This window comes from Rhineura floridana, chromosome 7 (assembly GCF_030035675.1).
Source record: "Rhineura floridana isolate rRhiFlo1 chromosome 7, rRhiFlo1.hap2, whole genome shotgun sequence".
Taxonomy (NCBI): domain Eukaryota; kingdom Metazoa; phylum Chordata; class Lepidosauria; order Squamata; family Rhineuridae; genus Rhineura; species Rhineura floridana.
Genome location: NC_084486.1, coordinates 118,838,071 through 118,861,139, shown reverse-complemented (window position 1 = coordinate 118,861,139; position 23,069 = coordinate 118,838,071). Strand labels below are relative to the sequence as shown.

Here is a 23,069-nt window from a genome sequence, read left to right as displayed (position 1 = left end):
GCCTTACCAACATCAGAAATTCCAGGTAGACAGGAGAAATCTGACTCTTCTCTCTCCATCCTCAGAGCAAGAAATCCCAGGGGGCATACAGTTGCAAGGTTAGGCAGTCTTTTCCCTTGGTGATCTAAATTGTTCATTTCTCTTGATTTAAATCAATACTTACTGTGGTTTTATTCCTATGCAACCTATTGAATTTCTGCAAGTCAGAATTACTTTGTGTCTTGGGCACTTTATTAACTCCCTTTTTGTTTATTTCTTAAAAGCCACTTGCTGATCATCACCCATGGCCAAAGCACGTCTCTAAAGATGACCTCCTGCTATTTGCATACAGAATAAAGATTCTCCGCATCTTTACTAAACTGCATGGATGTTTAGATTTTCCAACCAATGACTGGTGGGCTAAACTCCAGCTCCCTTCATATCTATTGAATCGGGCTTTGAAGTTAATACACCTTTGTAAAGAGTGTGAAGTAAGTTCTTCTCTGGACAGTTTAATCTCAGAAATATTAAATTCATCAGCTTGATCATCATTGTTGTATGAAACTATTTATTTCATTGTTCTAAGGGATGTTTGCAAATATGTTGAATTCTAGGTGTACATGAAAAACAGATGTAAATACTTATTAACTATTGAATTTATGCTGGGCACATAACATGCTGTACTTTGTGTTGTCCAGATCATGTCGCTTCGGCCAAAAAAGGAGACACGGAGCCTACTTTAAGCAGGAGGTTAAATTAGATGGCATCTTAGTACTACCTTACTCTGACTCAGGTGCTGTTATGGTTCTGGGTCCAGACTTGGTTAGGTAATTAAGCTTCAGCAGTGTTACAAATACCTTATAGCATAAGTTGACTTCATAGTCGCACTTCTTAACATTGCCCTTCACCACCAATTGAAGAGTGCTACAATACTACAAACCACTCACTTATGTGCCATGCCTGTCAAATTTCCCTGACTAGCCTATACATTTACTATTTTCTGTTCTCCATCTTATAAGCAAACATGGAGGCACTCACTGGAAGCAGATGTATGGGATAAATTGTGTCCTCAGAAGAGCAGGCCAGGAGTTAAGTTGAATAATTTAATTAAATAACACTGTCATACAGCAGTATGGATCAGAGAAGAACAAAGGTTAAAGAGGTATCTGAGCTTTTATTTAACTTTGTTTACTGATACTTGGATCAAATTAACTGCATAAGAATAGATATTTAAACTTTTCACTTCTAACCCATTTATCTAGGCCACATGTGGAACCTGATACCTAGGCAGAAGGGAACCTAAGTTTTATAAAGACAATGTAGAAAAACACAGCTTGTACAAAAACCTATTTTAGGATCAAATCCTATGCACACTTGCGTCCAAAAGGCACATACGATGGAGGTTATGAAGGTGTCAAATGCATTCAGCACTGTTTTCTTAACCCACTTTTGATCTTTGCATCATCAAATTATGGTTGATTGACCATTAAGGCAGGAGACAGAATAGGCAACCAACCCAAACTTTAGTTCAGAGCTTGGTTACACATATGGATTATTTCTACATTACCTTTTTATTATCAGTGCACAAACTTTCCACCTGCTTTACAGTGGGTTTTGTCCTGTTCATCTTGGATCAAGAAATTGAGAACACTGCTCTGCAATCTGAAGAACTGTTAAAAGAAGCAGATTTAGAGGGTTGATCCCCAGATGAATTTCGTCTTGTGCATCCTCCACAGGATAAGTCACTTCGGCTTATGATGTTGAAATGGTTCACTGCCAGCCCATTAGACCTGTAGGGTTTTATTTGTCCTTTTCCCTTACACTTCATCAGTCTGGCAAACTGCGTTCTTATATCCTTGCTGTACAGAGAATAGACAAAAGGATTTATCAGAGAATTAGTTTCTCCTAAAACGAATAAAAAATCGTTCAGCTGTGAGCTCAGGTTGCAAGAGGTACAGGTAGCTTTCACAATGGCAGCCACATAATAAGGGCCCCAGAAGAGAATAAAGCAGATAATCACAATAAAGACTGTCCTCAGAGCTTTGAAATGGTGGAGAGGAGCAGTAGGGGTATCTAGGTGCAAGCAGGCACGCTGGATCTGCTTGTGCTGCAGATAGGCAATCCTCCCCACTGAGATATGCAAGTAGACCAAGGTCAGCAAGGCAGGGATGAAGATGCCAAAGCAGATTATATACAGATAGTCACTCTTGGCCGCAGTCAGGATCCCACAATTACCTGTGAAATTTCTCTGCTGAAGTGGTGAGAAAATAAGTGGCATGTGGCCCACCAAGAAAGAAACAGTCCACAGGACAACAAGTGAGAAGACTATAGGTTTCCTGCTCATAAGAGAGGGATAATGCAGGGGCAGCTTCACAGCTAAGTACCTGTCCAGAGAAACCAAAAGCAAGGTGAGAATGGAGCCAATGCAAGGAGTAATGCTCATGCAGATCCGCACAAGACAAAGAAGCAGATTTGTGTCAAATAGTGCATCTGTTGCATCATCCAAAGCTTGCCCAATGCACATTATGCCAACCAGTAGATCAGCAGCTGCCAAGTTGAGAATGAAGACATAGTTTCGGCTTGGTTTCTTCTTTCTTAGCTGACAGATGACTATGATCACCAAGACATTGGCGGATGGGATGATGACACTTAGGAAGGCATTTAGCACTGCACACACAATAGTGGGCATCTTCTTTAGGAAAAGGCAGTGGAACTATTGTGTTGAAGACATGCCTTGCATGCACAACCTACACTGAATCCACAAGAGGCACCATCAGGCTAGGAGGAAACACGCGCTACAGTTAACGAATTGCTAAAAGTCACAGCAGCAAGAAATGAAGATCTAGTATCTAGAATCCATTGGCTTGGTTCTGCTGTCAGATGGTTCTCTTCAAACTGATGGAAAAAGTCTTCCATCAGAGGTATTGTCTGCATCATTGTAGCTGCTAGTTTCCTATTTCTTTTCCTTCTGTGAATATAGGTTTGTCTTTTTTCATTTGGCAGAAGTGTGTTTGAAAATGCATAGAGGATCAAAGTCCTGCCCACCGAAGGCTTCAGGCAAAATGAATTAACTGGCTGGGGCAGGAGGGGAAAACAGCTGGGAAAGTAGGCTTGGTCAATGAGTTCCTGAAATTGTCTTTGACGCAGAAAGATAAGGAAGGAGTTTGACAAACAGAGCACAGAAATATTGTGAAAGCATCCGCACTATTAGGGATCTAAAAGGAAGCTGTGCAGTAAAGAGCATTTTCCTTCTCCATACAGGAAAATGATCCTGTGTGTTTGTTATTAATGTACCGAACATGTCAATAAGGTTATATTAGTTGATTCAGGGAGGAAAACATGTTTTAGTCACTACACCCAGAAAAAGGTCATTGTTTCCAGTTAAGTGGATACTGGATGTAAACATAAGGCTCAGGCTGTGAACTGAGAAAAGCTCACCAGAACCCAAACTTTTAAAGACTGATTGGCTTTGTTAAAACAGAAAAGGGCTGGGGGCTTAGTATTCCACATTTAGGCTTCAGTCCTAGTCTATTTCCTTACTTGGAGTAAATTCATTTAAAATTAAGCTTATGTGTGAAAAGACAAGATTGCATGTGATAAACACTTCTTTAAATTGCTTGCTATCTATTCTCAACCTTCCAAGTTCAGTCCCTGGAAACTTCAGGTAGGGCTGGGAGAGCCCTTTCCTGGAAAGCATTGTGAACTGTTGCCCTTGCCAGTCAGTGTAGACAATACTGAGCAGCTAGATGGACTAATGTATCAGGCAACTTCTGGTGTTCTTCCATTAAGACATGGTGATGTGACTGACACTTTGATTAGGAATCAATTCCCTATATGCAATATGGTATTCTCAATTCAAATGCTGATGCATATAATATGAATGTGACTAATACTTTAAAAATACTACTCTAACTTATTAAAGCCATCATTTTCTAATTTATCAAAAACTAATTTGTTAAGGTTGAAGACAGGCTATCAGTGGGGGAAGGGGGATCTCACAACAGCCCTGCACGATCAGACCGAAGGCCTAACCAGTCCAGCTTTCTGTTCTTGCAATGGTCTAGCATGTGTGTGGGAAGCACACAAGTACGACATGAGTGCAATAGTACTCCTATCATGTTTGCCAGCAACAGATATTCAGAAGCAAACTGCCTCTAATACTGGATGTAACTTTGTCTTCAAATTTGTCACATAAATCAATAACAAGGTTTTAATACCACTCCTGTAATTATTTTGCATAGAAAAACTGATCTACGAATGGAGCCCTGCTCATCCTATTGACAGATTCCCTATCCATTTCGAAGAGAGCCACTGTGGTGTAGTGGTTAAGGTGTTGGACTACAACCTGGGAGACCAGAGTTCGAATCCCCACAGCCATGAAGCTCACTGGGTGACCTTGGGCAAGTCACTGCCTCTCAGCCTCAGAGGAAGAAAATGGTAAACCCCCTCTGAACACCACTTACCCTGAAAACCCTATTCATAGGGTCGCCATAAGTCAGAATCAACTTGAAGGCAGTCCATTTCCATTTTCCATCCATTTTGAAGGAGAGATGTATGTCCTTACATGCTTCCTTTATTTAAATAAATGAAGGCCCACATATATGCAAGAAATTGATGTATTAAATCTTATCAATTCACATTTTTCTAGAAATGCAATAGGTGATTGATGCATCTGAAAAACTAATTAAATAACATGGGAATTGTTTTTCATTATATTCACATGACAAGGCAGCAGAGGGATATAGCTGACTTAGCATTATTGACGTTAAGTCTGGAGATTGGGGAAGTTAAGAAAAGATATTCAGCGTGACTTTCATGTAATACATGTGCTGGAAATGGAGATTATCAGTAAGTTTGATATTGCCAAGAAATCTTGCATTTTTCTTTAATCGAAACAAAAGTAGTACATGTGATAAAAAGCAGGGGAAGTTCATTATATCCCTCTTTGTGAAAAGACAATCAAGCATATTCAAGAGTTATAGCTTAGGACAGGTAGACAATGTGGTGCATCCCAAGTATTTTGGACTACTGTCAGCTCCAGGCAGCATGATTAAGGTTAATGAGTAGACAGCAGCACCTGATGGGGCACAGGTTCCCCATCCCTGTTTTACACAGAAGTTAGAACAGGCAGAACACTTGCAGGTTTTCATCATCCAGGCCCAGCTTCTAGCTTGGGCAATGAAATTCAACCTGGAAAGATTCTAGCCAGGTGACAACCCTACCAATCAAGACACAATTTTATATTCTGCTAGACCTTCAGAATAACCTCTCTTGAGGACAGCTGCTAAGGATGTCAGTTATTTGGAGAGCACTAGAAAGCTATGTCAGGGAGAATCCCTTTTTGGAATTGTACTATTTTATTGTTAGTTGGGTTGAAAAATAATACTTTAAAAGAGATGTAAAAAGAGACGTCCATTTTTCTATAACTTCTCTAACAAGGGTGATGAGTATGAAGAGGACAGAAGGAATGCCAGAGCAAGGTGTAAAAGGTGGGAAAGAACAAATTGGTAATCCTCCACCCCAAAAAAGCCAAACCCAACTTTCCAATAGATACAGAACAATAATTTCTTTGCTACCACATCTGAGAGTAAGCAGAGCACGATTCCCCACATGGAACAAGAACAGATGGAAAACTGGGTGCTTGGCTGAAAAAGCACTCTATAAATAGCAGCAATAAATAGAACTATGCTCTGTTGAGGGGGGGGAAACAAATTTGAGATGAGAATGTTATAGTGTACAGGCAAAGGTATACCCAACTGTGTTATATTTATACAACTGCAAGGAACTGGTTTCACTCAGAACACTCTTTAATACACTGTCAATTTATTCTCTGTCCAAACAGTCTTTTCATTAAGTCCACATTTATTGCAGATTCCAATTTTATGTCAACCATTCCAAGATGAGTATCACTAGTGACTTCTTGTTAATGGCCACCAAGAGTTCCAGTAATAGCTCCGCAAACACTATTTTAAAGGAGTTCGTACCTTGTGGCTGTTTCTAAGCAATTCACAGAATGTTTGGCAAGCAATTTTAATGCCTGCAAGCTTTTGTCCTTGGTCTTTAAAACAGTAGCTAGTTACAAATAGACACACTACAGGGTAAAGTTCAAAGGACCATCCTGCCAAATTGATTCTCTTAGCTGGAAAAGCTGTACTGCCTATTGCTAGTATTGTCAAAGAGGGTCAACTGCACTAACAGTTTCTTTCAAAGGCATAAGTAAAGAATTTGATGTCTTAGCTGTAATTTGTTAGTTTCATATTTTAGATATTTCCAAAAGTCCAAATTCAAATTCTGTTTGTATGGTTTTAAAGTTACAGCACTTTGAGAACAGGGCAACAGAACCCACGTTACTATAAATGGAAAACAATCCACATTTTATTATTTATTATTACATTTATATCCTACCTTTCATCCAAGGAACTCAAGCTGGCATACAAATGTGGTTTTCCCTTTCTGGATGTTATTCTCACAACAACCCTTTGAGGTAGGTTAGGCTGAGACAGTGACTGGCCCAAGATCACCCAGTGAGCTTCATGGCTGAGTGGGGTTTTGCACTTTGGTCTACGAGGTGCCAGTCCAACACACCAACCACTACACTACTATTGGCTCTCTTTTATGCTTTGAGGATTAAAGTATTATTTAAATACTTTGATTACAGAAATACTACCACTGGTTAGGGTGTTCAAAAACACACTTTCAGCCCAATCCTATGTGTGAATTCAATGGGGCTCACTCTTCAATGTACACAGGATCCCGGCCTTTAATGTCCTCAGTCAAAAGAAATTTTAAATCTCAGAGCGCTATGTACTGTTGGCTTACTGCAGACAAGCTGTGAAAGATTAAACAGGTGATGTTTCCCTAAGAGCAAGGGAATCTATGGCCCTCTAGATATTTTTTTATACTTCAACTCCCATCAGCCCTAGCTAGCATGACAACGGATATGTAACTGAACAATGCATGGAGGGCTACAGGTTCCCCACCCCTGCCTTAGTATTGTCTTTTATTTATATATACACATACATATTCACACAACTATACAGTGTTATTTCTTTAAACTCTTATTGTTAAAAAATAATGTAAGTTGGGTGTGGTTAACTTCTGGCCCATCAGTTGTTAACTACAACTTCCATTAAGCCCAGCCAGCATGGCCAATGGTCAGAGATCATGGAAGTTGTAGTCAAACAGCATTTGGAGGGACACAGGTTAGCTACCTGTGCTGTACATCAGGCATGGGGGGCCTGATCTGGCCTTTGGGCCAGGTCCTTATCTCCACACTCTCTCACAGGCAAAATATGTGACATCACAATAGGGTTGCCAGGCCCAGCCTCCAAGAGGTTTTCTGTATCTTTAAAAGTTGTGCAGGGGGAAGGGAGAATTCCACCATGTGTTTTTTTCCCATTACAGTGTTGCAAGAACACCTGCACTTGGCTGACTTTCTCTTCTCCTAAAGATACAGGATCAGTCTCAGGCCCGGAACCTGGCAAGCCTACATCACAATGACATCTGGTAACGATCATCAGGTCTTCTAAGTACCATGCTTGAAAAGAGCCCTTCATAGCACTTTGAAGTGCCACTGATCAGCAGGCTTTGAAGTGACCACCTATCAGCTGATGGGTAGTGACTTGAAGCCTACTTTCTGAAGGGATCAGCTGTGTGATCACATTCCCCATGGGGAACAACATCTCTACCTGCAACACACCTGATGCCACCAGGTGGGTATGGTTTGAGGAAAACAGGCCAAACTGGGACTTGTGCTGAGCCAATTTGGCCCATGGCCCAGAAGTTCCATACCACCACTCTAAATAATTGAAGTTCAAAAAGTGACTCTGTTCTGAAAATAAATGAATGCTCCAAGTATAAAGTGGTTTTGGAATGATCCTGTATAAATTATGGGAAAATGCATAAATCATGCAGAATGGAGGCGATCACACAATTTGTCACCATAGCAAAAGAAAGGTTTCCCTTCTACTTATTTAGTGAAAATAAACAGAGCTTCCAAAAAATCATACCTAACATTTCAATAAGGGTAGGACCAAGCAACTATTAACTTTGTAACAGCTACTTAAAAACTCAGCACATGGCAGTTATAGCCACACACACTGCCACATCTCTAGGAAGAGCTACCACAAAATGGCCACTCCATTCACAGGCGGGGCACCTGGGTTATTTTTGCTGAGGAGCCAAATGTTTGTTCATTTTAGGGGGAGACCTTGGTGGCAACAGTGCTGGCACTTTAAAAAAGTTTCCTTTCTTAAATTTTAACTATTGCCACAAGCAGAAGTGGTGGGCATCTCACAGGGCTCGGCTACTGTAGGGCCACTATTGTCCCCCCACGCATGGTGGAACATCACTATATCATGATGCAGTATCAATCCAGGGACATGGGGGGGGGTAATAGAAGCAGACAGGAAGCAGCCTAAGAGGAACTTAGCTGTTTGTGGCAGCAGCAAAATAAACCTCTGAAGGAGGGAAGGCTAAAGGGCCTCCCCCTCCCACTGAACCTCCTCCCTGAGTGAAAAGCTGACATATACATGTAACTCATATCCAACTAAGTATCCGTTGCACTCAGGGATGTAAACCAAAAACTTCAAAGGCAACCACATTAATATACTCAAATTGGAAACAAAAAACACTCAGGTAAACAAAGATTAAATAGTCATATATAAAAACAGTCTAAAGCTTGGATACAGATGGGTGGAACTTGTAGCTCTTTTACAGATCACTATCGATTGACCAAATGGCTCCTCTTTCCCCAACTCACTAAACAATGATAATAAGCAGCCTTTCCAACAACAGAGTGGGAAAAAGCCACTTAGAGCTGACCTACATGATGAAGAAAACACAATATAGGAAAACGTACTGCAGCTCCTGTTGTATCATGTTCATTTCAGACTACAGGTGAGGAACCATATGTTTTTCTATTCATATATACATTCCTACATGAATGTCCTATTAGGGACTTTTTACTTTTTATTGTTAGTCCAGGTTCCACCATCATTCATTTAGTGTGTCACAATGACATGTTCTCTGAATAGCGAGGGAAAGGGCCTATAAATGTTTGATACTCGTAACAAAATATTTGATGAACTTTAGACTTGTATATGTTGCAGTCTACTTTCAGAAGGGAACTGTAGACTTTGTTTCTTCTTAAAATGAAAACTGACTTTTCTGCAGATTTGGCTACAATAGACACAAAAAAGCTACTTTTAAAGTAGGTTAGAATAAATGAACACTTTTACTGGGAACTTTATTCAATGCTGGGCCATGAACTTCCCTCTGCATTTGGCCTGGGGGTACTGGAGCAATCCTAGCCTGACTACAGAAGGGGCCAATCCATTGTTCATTTATGTAATGTATATGCCTGTCTGTCTGTAATTCAAGCTTTCAAAATGTTAACTGGCTTCAGTTTAACAATGAAGGTATAACCCCACCCCCCACACAATATAATTTGGGAAGCGATATTCTTGTTTTGCTCTCTACATTTTTATTTAGAATCTGAGTTTGACCAAAAGGATGAGCTATGTCTCTTGCCCCCATCTACTTCCAATGAAACTGGTGTGTCAGATCCAGAGATCTGTAAGTGAAATTCTGGTCACAGAAGACTCCCAACAAATGGAGGTGGAGGGTGAAGTGATTTTTACCAATCCCCCCTGCAGCCCTCCTGAGAAGCTCAAGGGAGCTGAGGAACTTCTGAAATAGCATGGAAGTGGCACTGAATGTTGCAAAAGAAAATGGCAAAATTTGCCTTACCTTGTGTGAGCTCCTGCTGGGTATTTTAACTATCAATTTTAACTATGAATAGAACATTAATTCCACATACTGTAGATGAGGCCATTTTTCTAAGGAAAAACCCTTCTGTAAATAGAGGGTTGCGCTGGATCCAACCAAATAGCCTATCGGCATGGCTTAAATATTAATAGTTTTGGTTTTTCATAGGCTTCCACTCATTCTTCCAGCCCAGCAATTCAAATATTTCAATTCCCTTCTAAGCAACCAAACAGAATGAGAGAAAAAGGTTGTGCCCACTTGCAGAACTGGGCTAAAAGTATTCTCTATTAGGCAATGTACTGGGAACTTTCCAAATGTAAGTCTGTAACTTGGTGGTTTATGTGAGTATTCGAAGAGTTATATAAGTGGGAGTTTCAAATAAGAAAAATGCCATAACATTAAACATTGTCTTGTTATTTTTCTTCAAGCAGTAATCAAACAGACAAAGTAAATGAATTTCTTTATTTAAATTAATTGCTTAGTTCATATTTAGGACAGCATAAAGGCCAAGCAATTTGATCATGTAGAGTGGCCCAGAAACAGACTTCAAATTGCAGAGGGAATCACAACAGCACTTGGTCTTCTTTGAAGTCATGACACTGAGGGTACTTATTCTGCATATAATCTTGTTCCTATAATTTAGTATACAATGCACCATTCACTCAGCAACATACTGTGAAAATATAAAAAACTTGCATAACCGAATCAGCAATGCTTGACAGCCATCAATTTTTATCCAAACCAGTTTAAAAGATAACCAGTACTCCTAAAGATCAATTTTAACTATGAATAGAACATTAATTCCACATACTGTAGATGAGGCCATTTTTCTAAGGAAAAAAATTAGGATATTAATGCATTATGTCATCTTCTTAGAAATGAAAATAAAGTGTTGGCTCTAGACTATGAGTTGTAATCAATGTAGCGCTAAGCAAATTGTTCCACCAGTACAAGGATTTTTCCTCGCACAACAGAATGTTCTCCCCTCTCTTCCCATCCCCCCCCCAAAATAAATCTGTTCTGGAGTTCCTCCAAGCCTCCAGAACAGATTTGGAGATGGTATGAGGGGAGGAAAGAAGGTGGAGCAAGTCCTATTGCATGAGTGCAATTATTTAGTTGAACACCACTCAGTGGTCATATTCAGAGAAGACTCGTTAAATTAATGAGCCTGATTCACTTGGGTTTGTTAACTTCAGTGGGTCTATTCTGAGTAGAACTTTGTTGGGACACATTAAAATGGAATAAATGTATCATGTTAAACAGTCATGGCTTCCCCTAAAGAATCCTGGGAAGTGTAATTTGTGAAGGGTGCTGAGACTTATTAGGAGACTCCTCACAGAGCTACAATTGTCAGAGTTGTTTAACACTCAGTCCCTCTTTCAAGAGAACTCTGGGAACTGTGAGGGCAATAGGGCATCTCCTAGCAACTCTCAGCACCCTTCACAAACTACATTTCCCAGATTCTTTAGGGAAAGCCATGACTATTTAAAGTAGAATACTAGCAAAACAAATGTATGGTCTGAATGTCACCCGAGATACAACCCAAAGTTAGATACACTTAGCCTTCATTGAAATCTGTGGGTTGTAATCAACTAACTTTTATTCAGAGTACACCCACTGAAACTAATGGACCCAAGTTAGTCATAGTCATTAATTTCAACGAGTCTACTCTGAACAAAAGTTAGCTGAATCCAACCCAATATGATTTAAGTGCAACTAATGTACTCTGGATCCAACCCAAAACAAAAAGTTATCATTGGTTAATGCCTGCGTTGCCTAGCTCTGGAGAGGTTGAATTAACTCTTTTTTAAAAAAAACAACTATACAGTATTATTGCACTCCTTGAATGTGCAGTACTTGGAAACATACCAGCACTGAAAGGGTCTCGCATTAAGATTTTCAGGAACAACAACATGAAGGTGAGGAGAGCATCCAGTCTGTACCAACAGCATTCTGTCTTCAGTACAGGCCTTCATTAATTTCATTCATGTTGCCTTTCGAAAGTGTTACTTAATGTCTGAAAAACATAGCAAGAAAAACTTACCAGGTAGCTGCACAAAGACAGATAAAAGAAAAATGTCCAAAGCCATTCGATATCCAGGGTTGCCAAGGAAAACACACAATGTTCAGTTAGTTAGAACATGCTTGAAGCTTAGCAAACAGAAATAATGAACTTGTTTATTGTGCATGTTACTTTGTTGCTAGGAGAGACAAATCCCTTAGATAGGCGTAGAAGATATCTAGCAAAAGAAAGATCTAAAGCTGATTGCAAGTTACAAAAGTTCCATCTGGACCATCACCTTAACATTTTTAACAAATGCTGAACACATGTATGATACATTTAGCACAACCCATGAAAGTTAGTTGCATTTTTTTTTTACTAGTCTGCAGAAAGGCTAATACTCTCTTTTTCCATGCTGGCCACAGAGGAAAAGGAGCCCCTTCCTCCATGGCCAGCACAGAAAAGCAACAGGCTGGAAAGAAGGGATTGAGTTGTCTGTCCCTCATCCACCAACCAATTCACACAACTGCATAAAATCTCTTGTCGGCCAAAAGCTGTCAGGTAAAGTAAAGGCTGATTTACTATCTATTTTATATCACAAAATCAGTTATGTAAGCAATCTTCAAACCAAACTTACAAGAAGTTTTCAGTACTGATAGATGGGGCTATGATCTATGATGCGGCATCTGCTCCATGTGTACATTGAGTTTCATTTCATTATCAAGGATTTGAACAAGCTGCTGCATGGAAGGTAGGTGTCCAGACTGTAGCTTAGACCACACCGGAACATCTAAATAAGCGTAGGAGGGAAGAGGAAAAAACAATTACCATATTAATCTACCTTTTGTACAGTAGGGCCCCGCTTTACAGCGCTTTGTTTTACAGCACTTTGCTAATGCAGCGGTCTCAATTAGACGCAATTAGATTAAAGCCCCACTCATACGGCACATGTTCTGCTTTTACGGCGGTTTTTGGGCACCACGCGCCATTCTATTCAGTGGGTTCCGCGTTACAGCGGTTTTCGCTTTACAGCGGGGGTCCGGAACACAACCCCGCCGTATGAGTGGGGCCCTACTGTACAGTGGAGGAACTACCAGATGCTACTCTGATTTTATACTCACCAAGATATCCAGAGAAAAAGTACTGACACAAGCTTTTCAATATTGGTTCAATCTCTCTCAGCTCTACCCCTCAAATACAGTTTCTCAACAATGTACACACAGCAAAGATCAATAAAACCACAGATCAATAAAAAAACCTTTCTGTTTACAAAGTTTACATGAAGAATTTTTGTGCCAATTTTTTCTTGACCAACTGATTATTCTGCCAATGCTCAATCAACTTACACTAGAGTAGCACTTTTATAAAAAATGGGAGCACATAATTAAGGCTATAGTACTAAAAATTCTTAGTTATTTGTGAAACTTTAGAGCTCACTCACAGTCCTCCCATTTTGACATAGGGGCTATGTCATCTACACCCTCTATTCTCAAATGCAGCTAGTAGTTTTGTAGATACCTTAACAATGGGTACAGTACACAAAATCCCTCTGAAGCTAACTAGAAGACACGAATGTTGTTCAGAACTCACCATTTAAAGTTATTTCAAATGCACCTGTTGACATACACATATTCTCAGTCATGCTGCTCAGGAAGAAAACCATCATACAAGCATAGACCTGAAAATTAAGTGCATTAATCTAAAGTAGTATTTAAGTTATGCAATAAATTTATCAGTTATGCAATGGATTTACTAGTTCAGCTCTATATACAACTGATATTAATACTTGGTGAAAATAGTTCTCTCCTTTGTTCATGCCTCTTAATTAGAATTGGACTTTTTGTCTTCTGCTCCTTGAATTAAGAGCATTCATTTATAATATGGGCTGAAGGTGCATGCCAGTGATAACCAGTATGACAGACACTACACAGGTTACAAAAATAAAATTAGAGAGAAGGGTATTATTTCTAAAATGTAACCTCTTTTGATAAAGAGAGTAAGCAAATGCACATATGCTCCATATTAGATATCTTATTACTATTCTGTTTCAAATCCTAGGGGTATTGATCCCTTTACACCAGTATGTTAAATGTTCTTTTGGTGCTATACCCAAAGGATAAAATGATGCAATATTCAGCAACATGGCACACTAAAAGATCTCATAGGCAAACATTAAGTTTCAGTTTACAGTAAGATTGCAGCTTATTGGATAAGCCATGTCCAAGAACAGGTTGTTTTATATTTAACTCATCCCTTCATTTGGTCAGTTATTTTTCAGAATTTCTAATAGTGAAGATACTACTTCAATCAGAGATCAAAAAAATCTGTCCCAGCCTCAACTGAAAAACAGTGCTGCTGTGTTCTGTTCTCTTAGGCCTGCTGCACCGTCCACCAATGGAAAAGCCATTTCTAACAGTGGCAGTGAGATGGACTAGGAGAGTCTCCATATCACATATTCTTACCCGCAGCTGAAAAAGCTCATTATTAACAAGTAACAAAGTATTTTTTCCCAGCACTTAAGATTCTCACATGAACTAGGGGGCTGGGGGAGGTTTCTGTAATTTTCACTTTTATCAGCAAAAGCATGCTCGTGGGAACGTCTCTTTAGTTGTATGAACACATAGTGAAGCCATCCTCCACTCCATCAGAAAGTAATATTTTAGGAGGAAAAAATCGTATCTGTACCTTATTTTCTTGGCCCCACTGCCAGATGCTGGGAGCTTGCATGCCAAAGAAAGCAAAAGGATCCTTGCCGACAATAATGAAGCCTATTAACACTAGTTTGAAGACTGACAGGAAAGATGCTATATGTCTGTCAGAAGAAAAAGACAGGTCAATCACTAATGAAAGCCATACCTAAATTCATCTTATATAAAAAACAAAAATTATGTCATACTAAGTTGTATATGACTGATTTATACTTTATCAATATTACATATTTGAAAATGTTACATTTGAAAATTTAAGTGTTACAATTGATGAATGTAATTCCAGACCCATATCTTATTTCTGCAGATTGCTAAAATGCAAAAAAGAACCCTCCTTTATGCTCTCTCTCTTTTTGCACCAGCATTATTGTAAACTTTCTAACCACAGCAAAAGCAATATATCATTACTAGTTTGTAAGTGTGGGTTGATTACTCCAGACCAGATAGCCTCATGAAACTGAACTCTTGCCAAGGGTACTAAGTGAGATTAACATGTGGAATAATCTGCCTAAACTTTCAAAGATTATCATTGGAACTCAAAGTTAACTTACCTATAAACAGGCTGAGGAAGATAATTTTCCCCTTCAATGCGGATGTCTGGGTACCGCTGGCTAATAACCCGCATGTACTCCTCAAACACCCGTCTGTATCCTCAGGAAACACTGAACAGAAATATTTCATAACAATTATGTTACGTGTATTTTAGCACAAACATTCAGGTAAGATTAATTATTCAGACGTAATCAATGAAAAATCACATGCTCCATGATGAAACATTTTCCCTAAATACAAATGTATATCTACTCCTTCAACTTTACCACCTTCATCTGCCCAAAAGTCTCTTGTTCTTCATCACAAATCCACCCGCTCTCTCCTTCTGCCTGCGTATGCTTCACCCTCTGAACAGTTGTGCCAGTACTCTTCCTTCTTTAAATCTCTCCTCGAAATCTGTGTATGTCTTTGAGCACAATTTTATGCATGTAAAAATACTATATAAATTCATATTTAATCTAGTATTTTTAATGAGGCCTGTGAATTACCTCTTAAATCCTCATTCCTAGAGATGTGAAGGCATGGAAAAAACTGGAAAAATTAGGGAGATGGATGTTTTTTCCCTGTTCCCTCCCCCCTAAATGGGGGGGGGAACGGATGGACAGAAAAACCCAATTTCCTCTCCCAAATTTTTTAGTTTGTCCCCAGGACTTCATACCTCTACTTATTCCCAAAGGTAACCAACTTTGAAATACAAGCAACTGCATTTGCACACATGAGTGCCATGTACACTGATGCTGCGGTATAAACACCTTTAGCAAAATTTAAAAAACTTGCACAGACTTTTTCAGGAAACATTTTACTACCCCAGGACTAATTCCAAGGTATCCTGTAGTAGCAAAATGCCCCACAAGCAGCCATGTGTGTGTGGTGTCAAAACGGAAATTAATTCTGCTTCACTGGACCTGGTTTTGTTAGAAAAATCTCATGAGGCATTCAGTAACCCAGTACTTTCTACTGAATGGGGTTTAAAAGTACCGTAAATACAAGGATCAGTAGGAAATTCCTTGGGGGTTTTTTGTCCCAGTTTTTTCCCCAGAAAGAAAACTCTGTATGGGCACTTATATCTATTCAGGTTGAGCCAATATTCTTGGATTTGTTTCTTTTACAAATGGCTGGAGGCAACCGGGGGGGGGGCACACTACATACAAAGATTCAACTGGAATTTTGGAGGGTTGACCCAGTGCTTTCTCTGTACAGAAAATAAATGTTAATGGTTTATGTGAATATATTGGCTATTGCTTACATGGAAGAAACAAGCTTCACTCTGTGTTTAGGTTTCAAGTCTGTCAGAGACACTTTTATTACATATAATTGTAAGGAGAGATACAAACTGACAAAGTTTCCTCTGACAGTCAAGGATCTCTGCTTGCAGCGGTTTAGACAGTTACATTTCTTGGAGCATCCTTTGCTCATTTCCCAACCCCTCCCTTTCTTTCTCACTACATACTTGACTAAAGTTCAAGGCCTGAAGTCTTTACTTTCACACTTACTACTGTGCAGGTGATAATATCCTAGGACTATGGTATTGGTGTACTTCTATATAAATTCTGCAATAAATAGTGCACCTAAGGTGGATTTTATACCTTGGTTGGAACAAGATTTGTTGTTGCTATATGCCTTCAAGTCGATTAATTATTAGTTTATCATAAATTTCATTTGAGCTTCTTAACATTTAAAGACATTGAAAAAACAAAATCAAAAGATCTCAATTTATCTACGTAAGCAGCTTAAGCTGTATTCAAAACTCATCTCTGCACAACTGGCATTGAGCTCACACCAACAACTGGAATTAATAGCTCACACCAACAGCAAACTTTAATGTAATTTTAAATAAATAAAATCAGAACTCAAAACATCACTGGAAATTCATAAGTGATATAGTCCTACTAAGAGCTATACTGCAGCACATGGCACTGGAATAGACAAAATATAAGCATACTCCCTGAAAACTGGTGGCCAGAGGATAACCCTTTCTTGAGAGTTTCAAAAAGATATGACCTCCAGAACACTGGCAACATCTGTCAGGAACTCTGCTGAAGATTCCAACAGACATTCCTGAAGAGGCTTAGCTACCAATTACTAAAAGTTGTAACTCTGGGAATTTTGTTTTGGAAAATGCTTTAAAATAGCTTTCTTCAAAATTTACCCCAGCTACTGATGTATTTTTTTTTTTAAAAAAAATTAAATAAAGCATGTCACAGTAATTAGAGCTCAGACACTACTGTTAGCAGTCAGCTTGACAGAAACACTGACGTACCCCTGCTCTTAATAACAAAAATGTATGGAAGCTGTAAGCAATAAAGTCATGGCTTACTCTCAGTGTGTTTGTTCCATCCTCCCCTAAGCTGGACTCTGCAGGTTCAATGAATGTTTTTATGTAAAGTTAACAGTGATGGAACTGTGAAGCAAGTTACCAGAAACAAAATTCAAACTGTATGGGTGTTTCCAAAACATATCTGTAAGTACTGATAATTAACAAACAAACAAACTCACATGTTGAAATATAGCAGTTTGTTTTCCTTTAAAATATTTTGGGGGAAAAGAGGGTGGAAAACAGTAGAGAACTCTCCAACAAAAAAATGACAGAACATTAAGACATCTTTTCTTCTGGAATCGCAATGCCATTTGGAAATTCAAATGCTGTATCAAAATACTTTCAATTCTGATTCTCACACTAGCAGCTCTGGATATTATCTATTTTGCTACACACTGTATAGTTCAAAAGATACCAAGAACTTTAGTAACCGATTTCGCTAGTGTACAGCTATACTTTAGTTAAAACTATCACAATAAGCAACTACTACAAAAATCACTAGTAATGGTCCTTTAAAGAACACTGACTTGGCAAATTAGAGCAAACTCGGCTCTAAACTTTTTTGGATGCTAGCATAAAGAAGCTACCAGTTGCTTCCAGGTAGTTTATAGATAATGCTGATCAAGTAAAAGAGCTGCACCAGAAAAACAAGTTTACATTGTATTTTTATTGGTCTAACTTGCATGTGATTTCCAAGAATGATGCCAAAAAGAGCTGGTAGTGGATATGTTGCTTTTGGGTTTCAATGAGAATTTCCAGATAATGTTTAGGATCCCAGTCTTGGGTTTCCTTTACTGGCCTCCTAGATTGATTCCCTATCAAGTTTTATTCTTGAGGGCCATTGTTTTCCGGGGGGGGGGTGCCTCATGGTTGTCCTCTTCAAATGCTAAAGAGATATACCTCCAAAAGAAAAAAAAACTTGGGATTTTCACATTTATGGTAAGGTTTCCTCAATGTGCTGTGAATAGTTAACAATCAAAGTTAATGCTCAGTTCTTAAGTAGCTACTGAGATATACATACAATTCACAAATATTATTCAGGAGATTCAGAAAAAGAATTGGGAACCTAGAAGACTAATGTGAAATGCTTTTAAAAATGACTCTGCTTTTCTTTCCCTTTGGTCCCAACTGTGATGCGTTGCTATGCTGATGTAACGCTGGTAACACAAGGGGAGTAACAACATCTGATAAAAATAGCAATAAATAGGTGGAAACATTCTTGATTTTCAAAGCTTCACCAACATAAGCATGAACAATGTTTATAAGGAAAACCCAAGGAGAGAACATGTTACAGAAAAAAAACTAGATTAGATGTGGACAGAAGCTGTAACACTGTTCAAAACTAAAACTACTACTCCATTAAATAGTTACTTTTAGAGAAAGGCACTAACATTTTAGGCCCAAACTTTAATTAGACTTCCAATTTTTCTTTAATTTCAAATCCATTGTTCATAACAACACTGAAGTTTCATTTCCAAAAACAAGCTTGCACATAATTACTAGCAACTTTATTAATATTGTAAGCATTGGCTTGTCTCTCCTCATTTTTGAACTTTAACCACAAAACTCAAAAAATTAGGAAAGCCTCATTGAAACCCAACAACTTGCTGTTTAGAAGTTCCATTAAATATATTTACTCAGAAATAAGCCTAAGCAAGTTCATTAGGACATTCCCTAATAAAAGTACGCTTAGGATTGAAACCTAAGGTCTCAATCTGACGTACACATACGTAGGAATATAGTCCAGTGATCGGGGTGGGACTGACTTCTGAGTAAAGATACACTCAGATACATCTCAGTAAAGCTGCCCTGAGTAAAGCTACATACGCACTGTATTGCATGTGCTTTATTTTCATAGACATAGATACAAATTACAGATAATTTCCTTTCATGGACAACAAACCTTGTGAGAGAAGCAAGCATCCAAAGAAAAATAATACAGTTTAGAACAACATCATTTGACAGCTCCACTCATGGCAGATTGACATATTATATAGCTTTAAGTGCTAAACAAGGGCTGATGTTCCTTCCCCTGTCTACTAAAAACCAATGGGGAAGGGGAGAAGAGAAAGAATCAATTGTCCTTTTGCAACTGTTTCCATCAGAGGACAATAGCTAATACAATACTGGAGCATGGACACACGATGCCCTACTCCACAATGTCTAAGAGCCTACACCCCTTCTTCTGACCGAATGGTGAATGTCCAACCTGTTCTGGATAGGGTTGCACTCCCCCTGAAGGAGTAAGTTCATAGTTTGGGGGTTCTCCTAGAACCATCTCTGTCACTTGAGGCTCAGGTAGCCTCGGTGGCACGGAGTGCCTTCTACCAACTTCGGTTGGTGGCCCAGCTATGCACCTATCTGGACAGGGATAGCCTGGCTTAAGTTGTCTATGCTCTGGTAACCTTCAAATTAGTTTATTGCAATACGCTCTACATGGGGCTGCCTTTGAACACAGTTCGGAAGCTGCAGCTTGTGCAAAATGCAGCGGCCAGATTGGTAGCAGGGACCAGACAGTTCAAACATATAAAACAGATTCTGGCCTGCTTGCATTGGCTGCATATATGTTTCTAAGCTCAATTCAAGGTGCTGGTTTTATCCTATAAAGCCTTACATGGCTTGAGACCATAATACCTTATGAAATGCCTCTCCCAACACGAACCCACCCGTACACTATGCTCAACATCAGAAGTCCTCCTCCAGGTGCCTACTCCATGGGAAGCTCGGAGAATGGCAACAAGGGAAAGGGCCTTTTTAGTGGTGGCCCCCAAATTATGGAATGATCTCCCCAATGAAGTTCGCCTGGCGCCAACATTGTTATCTTTTCGCCTCCAGATCAAGACTTTCCTTTTCTCCCAGGCATTCTAACAGCATGTGCTGAGCTCTGACCCCAGGTCTTTTACCTAGTTTATCTGTGCTTTATGGTTTTAAACTCTGTATGGTTTTTAAAATTGTATATTTAATGTTCAATGTTTTTAATTCTTGTAAACCGCCCAGAGAGCTTTGGCTATGGGGCGGTATATAAATACAATAAATAAATAAATTATACCCCGTTAACCTATGCAGTGTTCTGACCACTGGTCTTCAATTGGTGGCAAGACCCAAGGTGGGCCACAACAGCAGCACTGCCGCACTTGGGATTAAAGGTGGGTCTAAAAATGACTGATAACTGCTATTCCAGAGAGAAAGAAAACCCAGAAATGCTTCTGCCTTGAGAAACTCACGATCTAAATTCCAAACTAGCCTGCAGAGGGATCCAACTCTCTACACCCCCACGGGGCAAAAGTTGCCTCATCACACCCTCCGCCTCTCACATCCACGCACTATTTGCTACAAGGCTCGGCTACCCTTCGCCCCGCGAGGCTCCAGCTTCCTCACCTGACCACTTCGCCGCCCCCAACCCCGACGTCTCCTCTCTAGGGGCGCCCTGATTTCCTCCCCGTTGTCGCCGACTATTTGTTTCTTTCCCGTCTGACACTTCTCTTCCTGCCTCGGCCTCCCTCGCTCTTCTTCCCGGCCTTCCTGGGGCATTTGGCCTCCATTCGTGGAGAAAGTGAAAGGAGAAGGCCCAGACCACGGAACTTTGTTGGTGTTAGCGACCCCTCTCCTGCTACGTGAGGCGGCTGGCAGCGCCTCAGGCCTCACCGAGCTACCCGCACCACAGCAGCGCACTCACCAGATCTGGAACTTGAGCAGCGGCCCCGTAGCGTAGGCCATGCGCAGCTTCTTCCCAGGCGGCAACCCATTTGAATGCGCTGAAGCCCCGCTCAGCCCCGCTGCCAGCAGGAACAGCAACGCCAGCGCCGGCTTCATTTTGCTTTTACGGGCTTGGAAACCCCCTCACCAGGCTTTATAAATTCCCTCCGTCTCCCCCTCGCCCGCCGCCGCCACTACTACCTGGAGAGATCACGCGAGTGGGCGTCGTAATGCGCCTGCGCCAGGGCTCCACCTCTTCCGGACTGCAAAGGCAAGTGCGCTTCCAACCGCCACCGCCTTCAGGGTGGAGTTAGAACCCGTCGCTAACTGGCTTACCTAGCGCAAAGGTACATACGGGCTACACTAACCAAGTGGTGGGCGCGTTGACCGCTGTCACCTTCCACTTGGTGGACCCATGATGAGTGTGGAATGTCGCCTTGGCCTAATATATAATAATGTATAGGTTGTCGGCGCCATGTTACACTGTATGAATTGGCGGTACATAAACACTTTTGTAAATAAATAATAAGCCCTCAGGAGCCTGGTTCTTACCTCAGATATTCTGTTGTCAGGGTGCATATATGCGTCACTAAAGAGTCTGTATGCTTCAGGCATAGTAAACAGTATATCTACACTACAAATTTAAGTCGGGGTCACGGCCACACCATACATTTAAAGCACATGGCTTCTCCCAAAGAAGCCTGGGAACTAGCTTTCCCTCAGAGCTGCCATTCCCAGGACACTTAAACTACAGTTCCCAGGATTCTCCTCTCTCACAGAATTTCTACAACAGCCTTTGTAAACCAAGTGTCTTCCAGCTGTTTTGGACTACAGCTCCCATTCCATCAGCCACAGCCAGCATGGTTCTGACCCTGGGATGATAGGAAACAGATGAGGGGCACCAGGTTGGTTAATGCCGTATTATAGGATAGCAAACTGGCAGTTATGCCTACCTGAAAGTTCCATTCTCCCCTTCCCACTTAAGGGAACAGGACCAACTGTCAGTGTGTTAGGAGGATAAGGCTATCAATGGCTATGCTCACCCTCCATAGCTGGAGGCAGGATGCCTCTGAATTCCAGTTGCTGAAAATCACAAGTAGGGGCAGCAATGTTGCACTCAGGTCCTGCTTGCAGGCCTCCCTTGGGCATCCCCCTAGGGGATAAAGCCTGCCAAATTAATTGCATTAGTTCTCCTGCCAGGGCAGACATTCCCTCCCTAGTTTTTTCTTTTTCTTTTTGAGTAGGGGAGGATGTTTGAAAACTGGAAACATAAGGGAGGCCTGTAAAGAGGTATGCATAAAATGGGTTTTTTATTCTATAGTTTATATTAATAGATCATGGCATGAGAACCTGAAGAGCACAGACTTCGGAGATACAACCCTCACATTGACACCAAGTGACAGGATAGTCAAAACTGGCTTGCTGACCTCAGGAAGGTATTAACTGAGTTAATAAGTAATAAGGCTCCAGATTCCAGATTTCCTAATCCTTTCAACTAAACAATACTCTATGGCAGAGGGGTCAACAAAACTGGCTTGCTGACCTCAGGAAAGCAGGTATTAACTGAGTTAACAAGCAATAAGGAAGACCCCAAATTCCAAACTAATATAAATTTAGTAAATAAATAAATATACAGTGCCTTGCAAAAGTAATCAGACCCCTGACCAATGCTCTCATAGTACTGAATTACAAATGGTACATTGTAATTTTGTTCTGTATGATATTTTGAAACTCAAAATCAATTATTGTAAGGTGACATAAGTTTTATGTTGGGAAATGTTTGTAAGAAATATAAAAAACTGACACATGTTGCTTGCATAAGTATTTAACCCCTGTGCAGTGGAAGCTCCCAGTTTACACGGATGAAAGCAATTGCCCCTATCGAGGACACTGTTACCTTACCATTGGCCTCCACCTGTGAACCATTAAAGTTGCTGTCACCCCCATTGTTGAAGCATCATTGGTCAGGCTGTGGATCTGAAGGAAAATGAAGACCAAAGAGCCTTCTATAGAAGTGAGAGATAATGTAATACAAATGCATAGATTA

The 23,069-nt window shown here is 40.2% G+C and overlaps 3 protein-coding genes across 13 annotated transcripts in view; 1 reads left to right on the top strand and 2 right to left on the bottom strand.

The window, feature by feature from the left end:
• Window positions 1-7,816, top strand: part of ERICH6 (glutamate rich 6) — a 63,923-nt gene extending 56,107 nt beyond the window's left edge. For 5 of the 9 annotated variants that reach the window (XM_061637029.1, XM_061637025.1, XM_061637030.1 and 2 more), the window contains one exon: window positions 264-560. In XM_061637029.1, the coding sequence (XP_061493013.1) occupies window positions 264-524 (261 nt within the window). In that variant the 3' untranslated portion in view covers window positions 525-560. Of the gene's footprint in view, window positions 1-263; window positions 561-4,220; window positions 4,585-5,418; window positions 5,750-7,429 lie in introns of those variants that run through there. The other 4 variants (XR_009764102.1, XR_009764101.1, XM_061637027.1 and 1 more) reach the window with 4 other exon arrangements.
• LOC133389420 (glucose-dependent insulinotropic receptor-like) lies at window positions 1,758-3,041 on the bottom strand. The gene is made up of 2 exons (XM_061637034.1): window positions 2,215-3,041; window positions 1,758-1,838 (listed from the first exon to the last, which is right to left on the bottom strand). The coding sequence occupies exons 1-2, from the start codon at window positions 2,666-2,668 to the stop codon at window positions 1,828-1,830; spliced, it is 465 nt and encodes a 154-aa protein (XP_061493018.1). The 5' UTR covers window positions 2,669-3,041; the 3' UTR covers window positions 1,758-1,827.
• A 2,379-nt stretch (window positions 7,817-10,195) lies between the features above and the next one.
• On the bottom strand, window positions 10,196-21,213 carry SELENOT (selenoprotein T). 3 transcript variants are annotated; one of them, XR_009764099.1, is made up of 7 exons: window positions 21,003-21,213; window positions 15,009-15,119; window positions 14,435-14,561; window positions 13,340-13,427; window positions 12,387-12,539; window positions 11,617-11,764; window positions 10,196-10,420 (listed from the first exon to the last, which is right to left on the bottom strand). XR_009764099.1 is itself a non-coding variant. In XM_061637024.1 (6 exons), exons 1-5 carry the CDS (start codon window positions 21,137-21,139, stop codon window positions 12,415-12,417), a joined length of 588 nt encoding a protein of 195 aa, XP_061493008.1. In that variant the 5' UTR covers window positions 21,140-21,213; the 3' UTR covers window positions 10,196-11,764; window positions 12,387-12,414. The 3 variants fall into 3 exon arrangements, 1 of the variants encoding a protein (XP_061493008.1); XR_009764100.1 differs by having other exon boundaries at window positions 10,196-10,379; XM_061637024.1 differs by having other exon boundaries at window positions 10,196-11,764.
• Window positions 21,214-23,069: the final 1,856 nt, after the last annotated feature.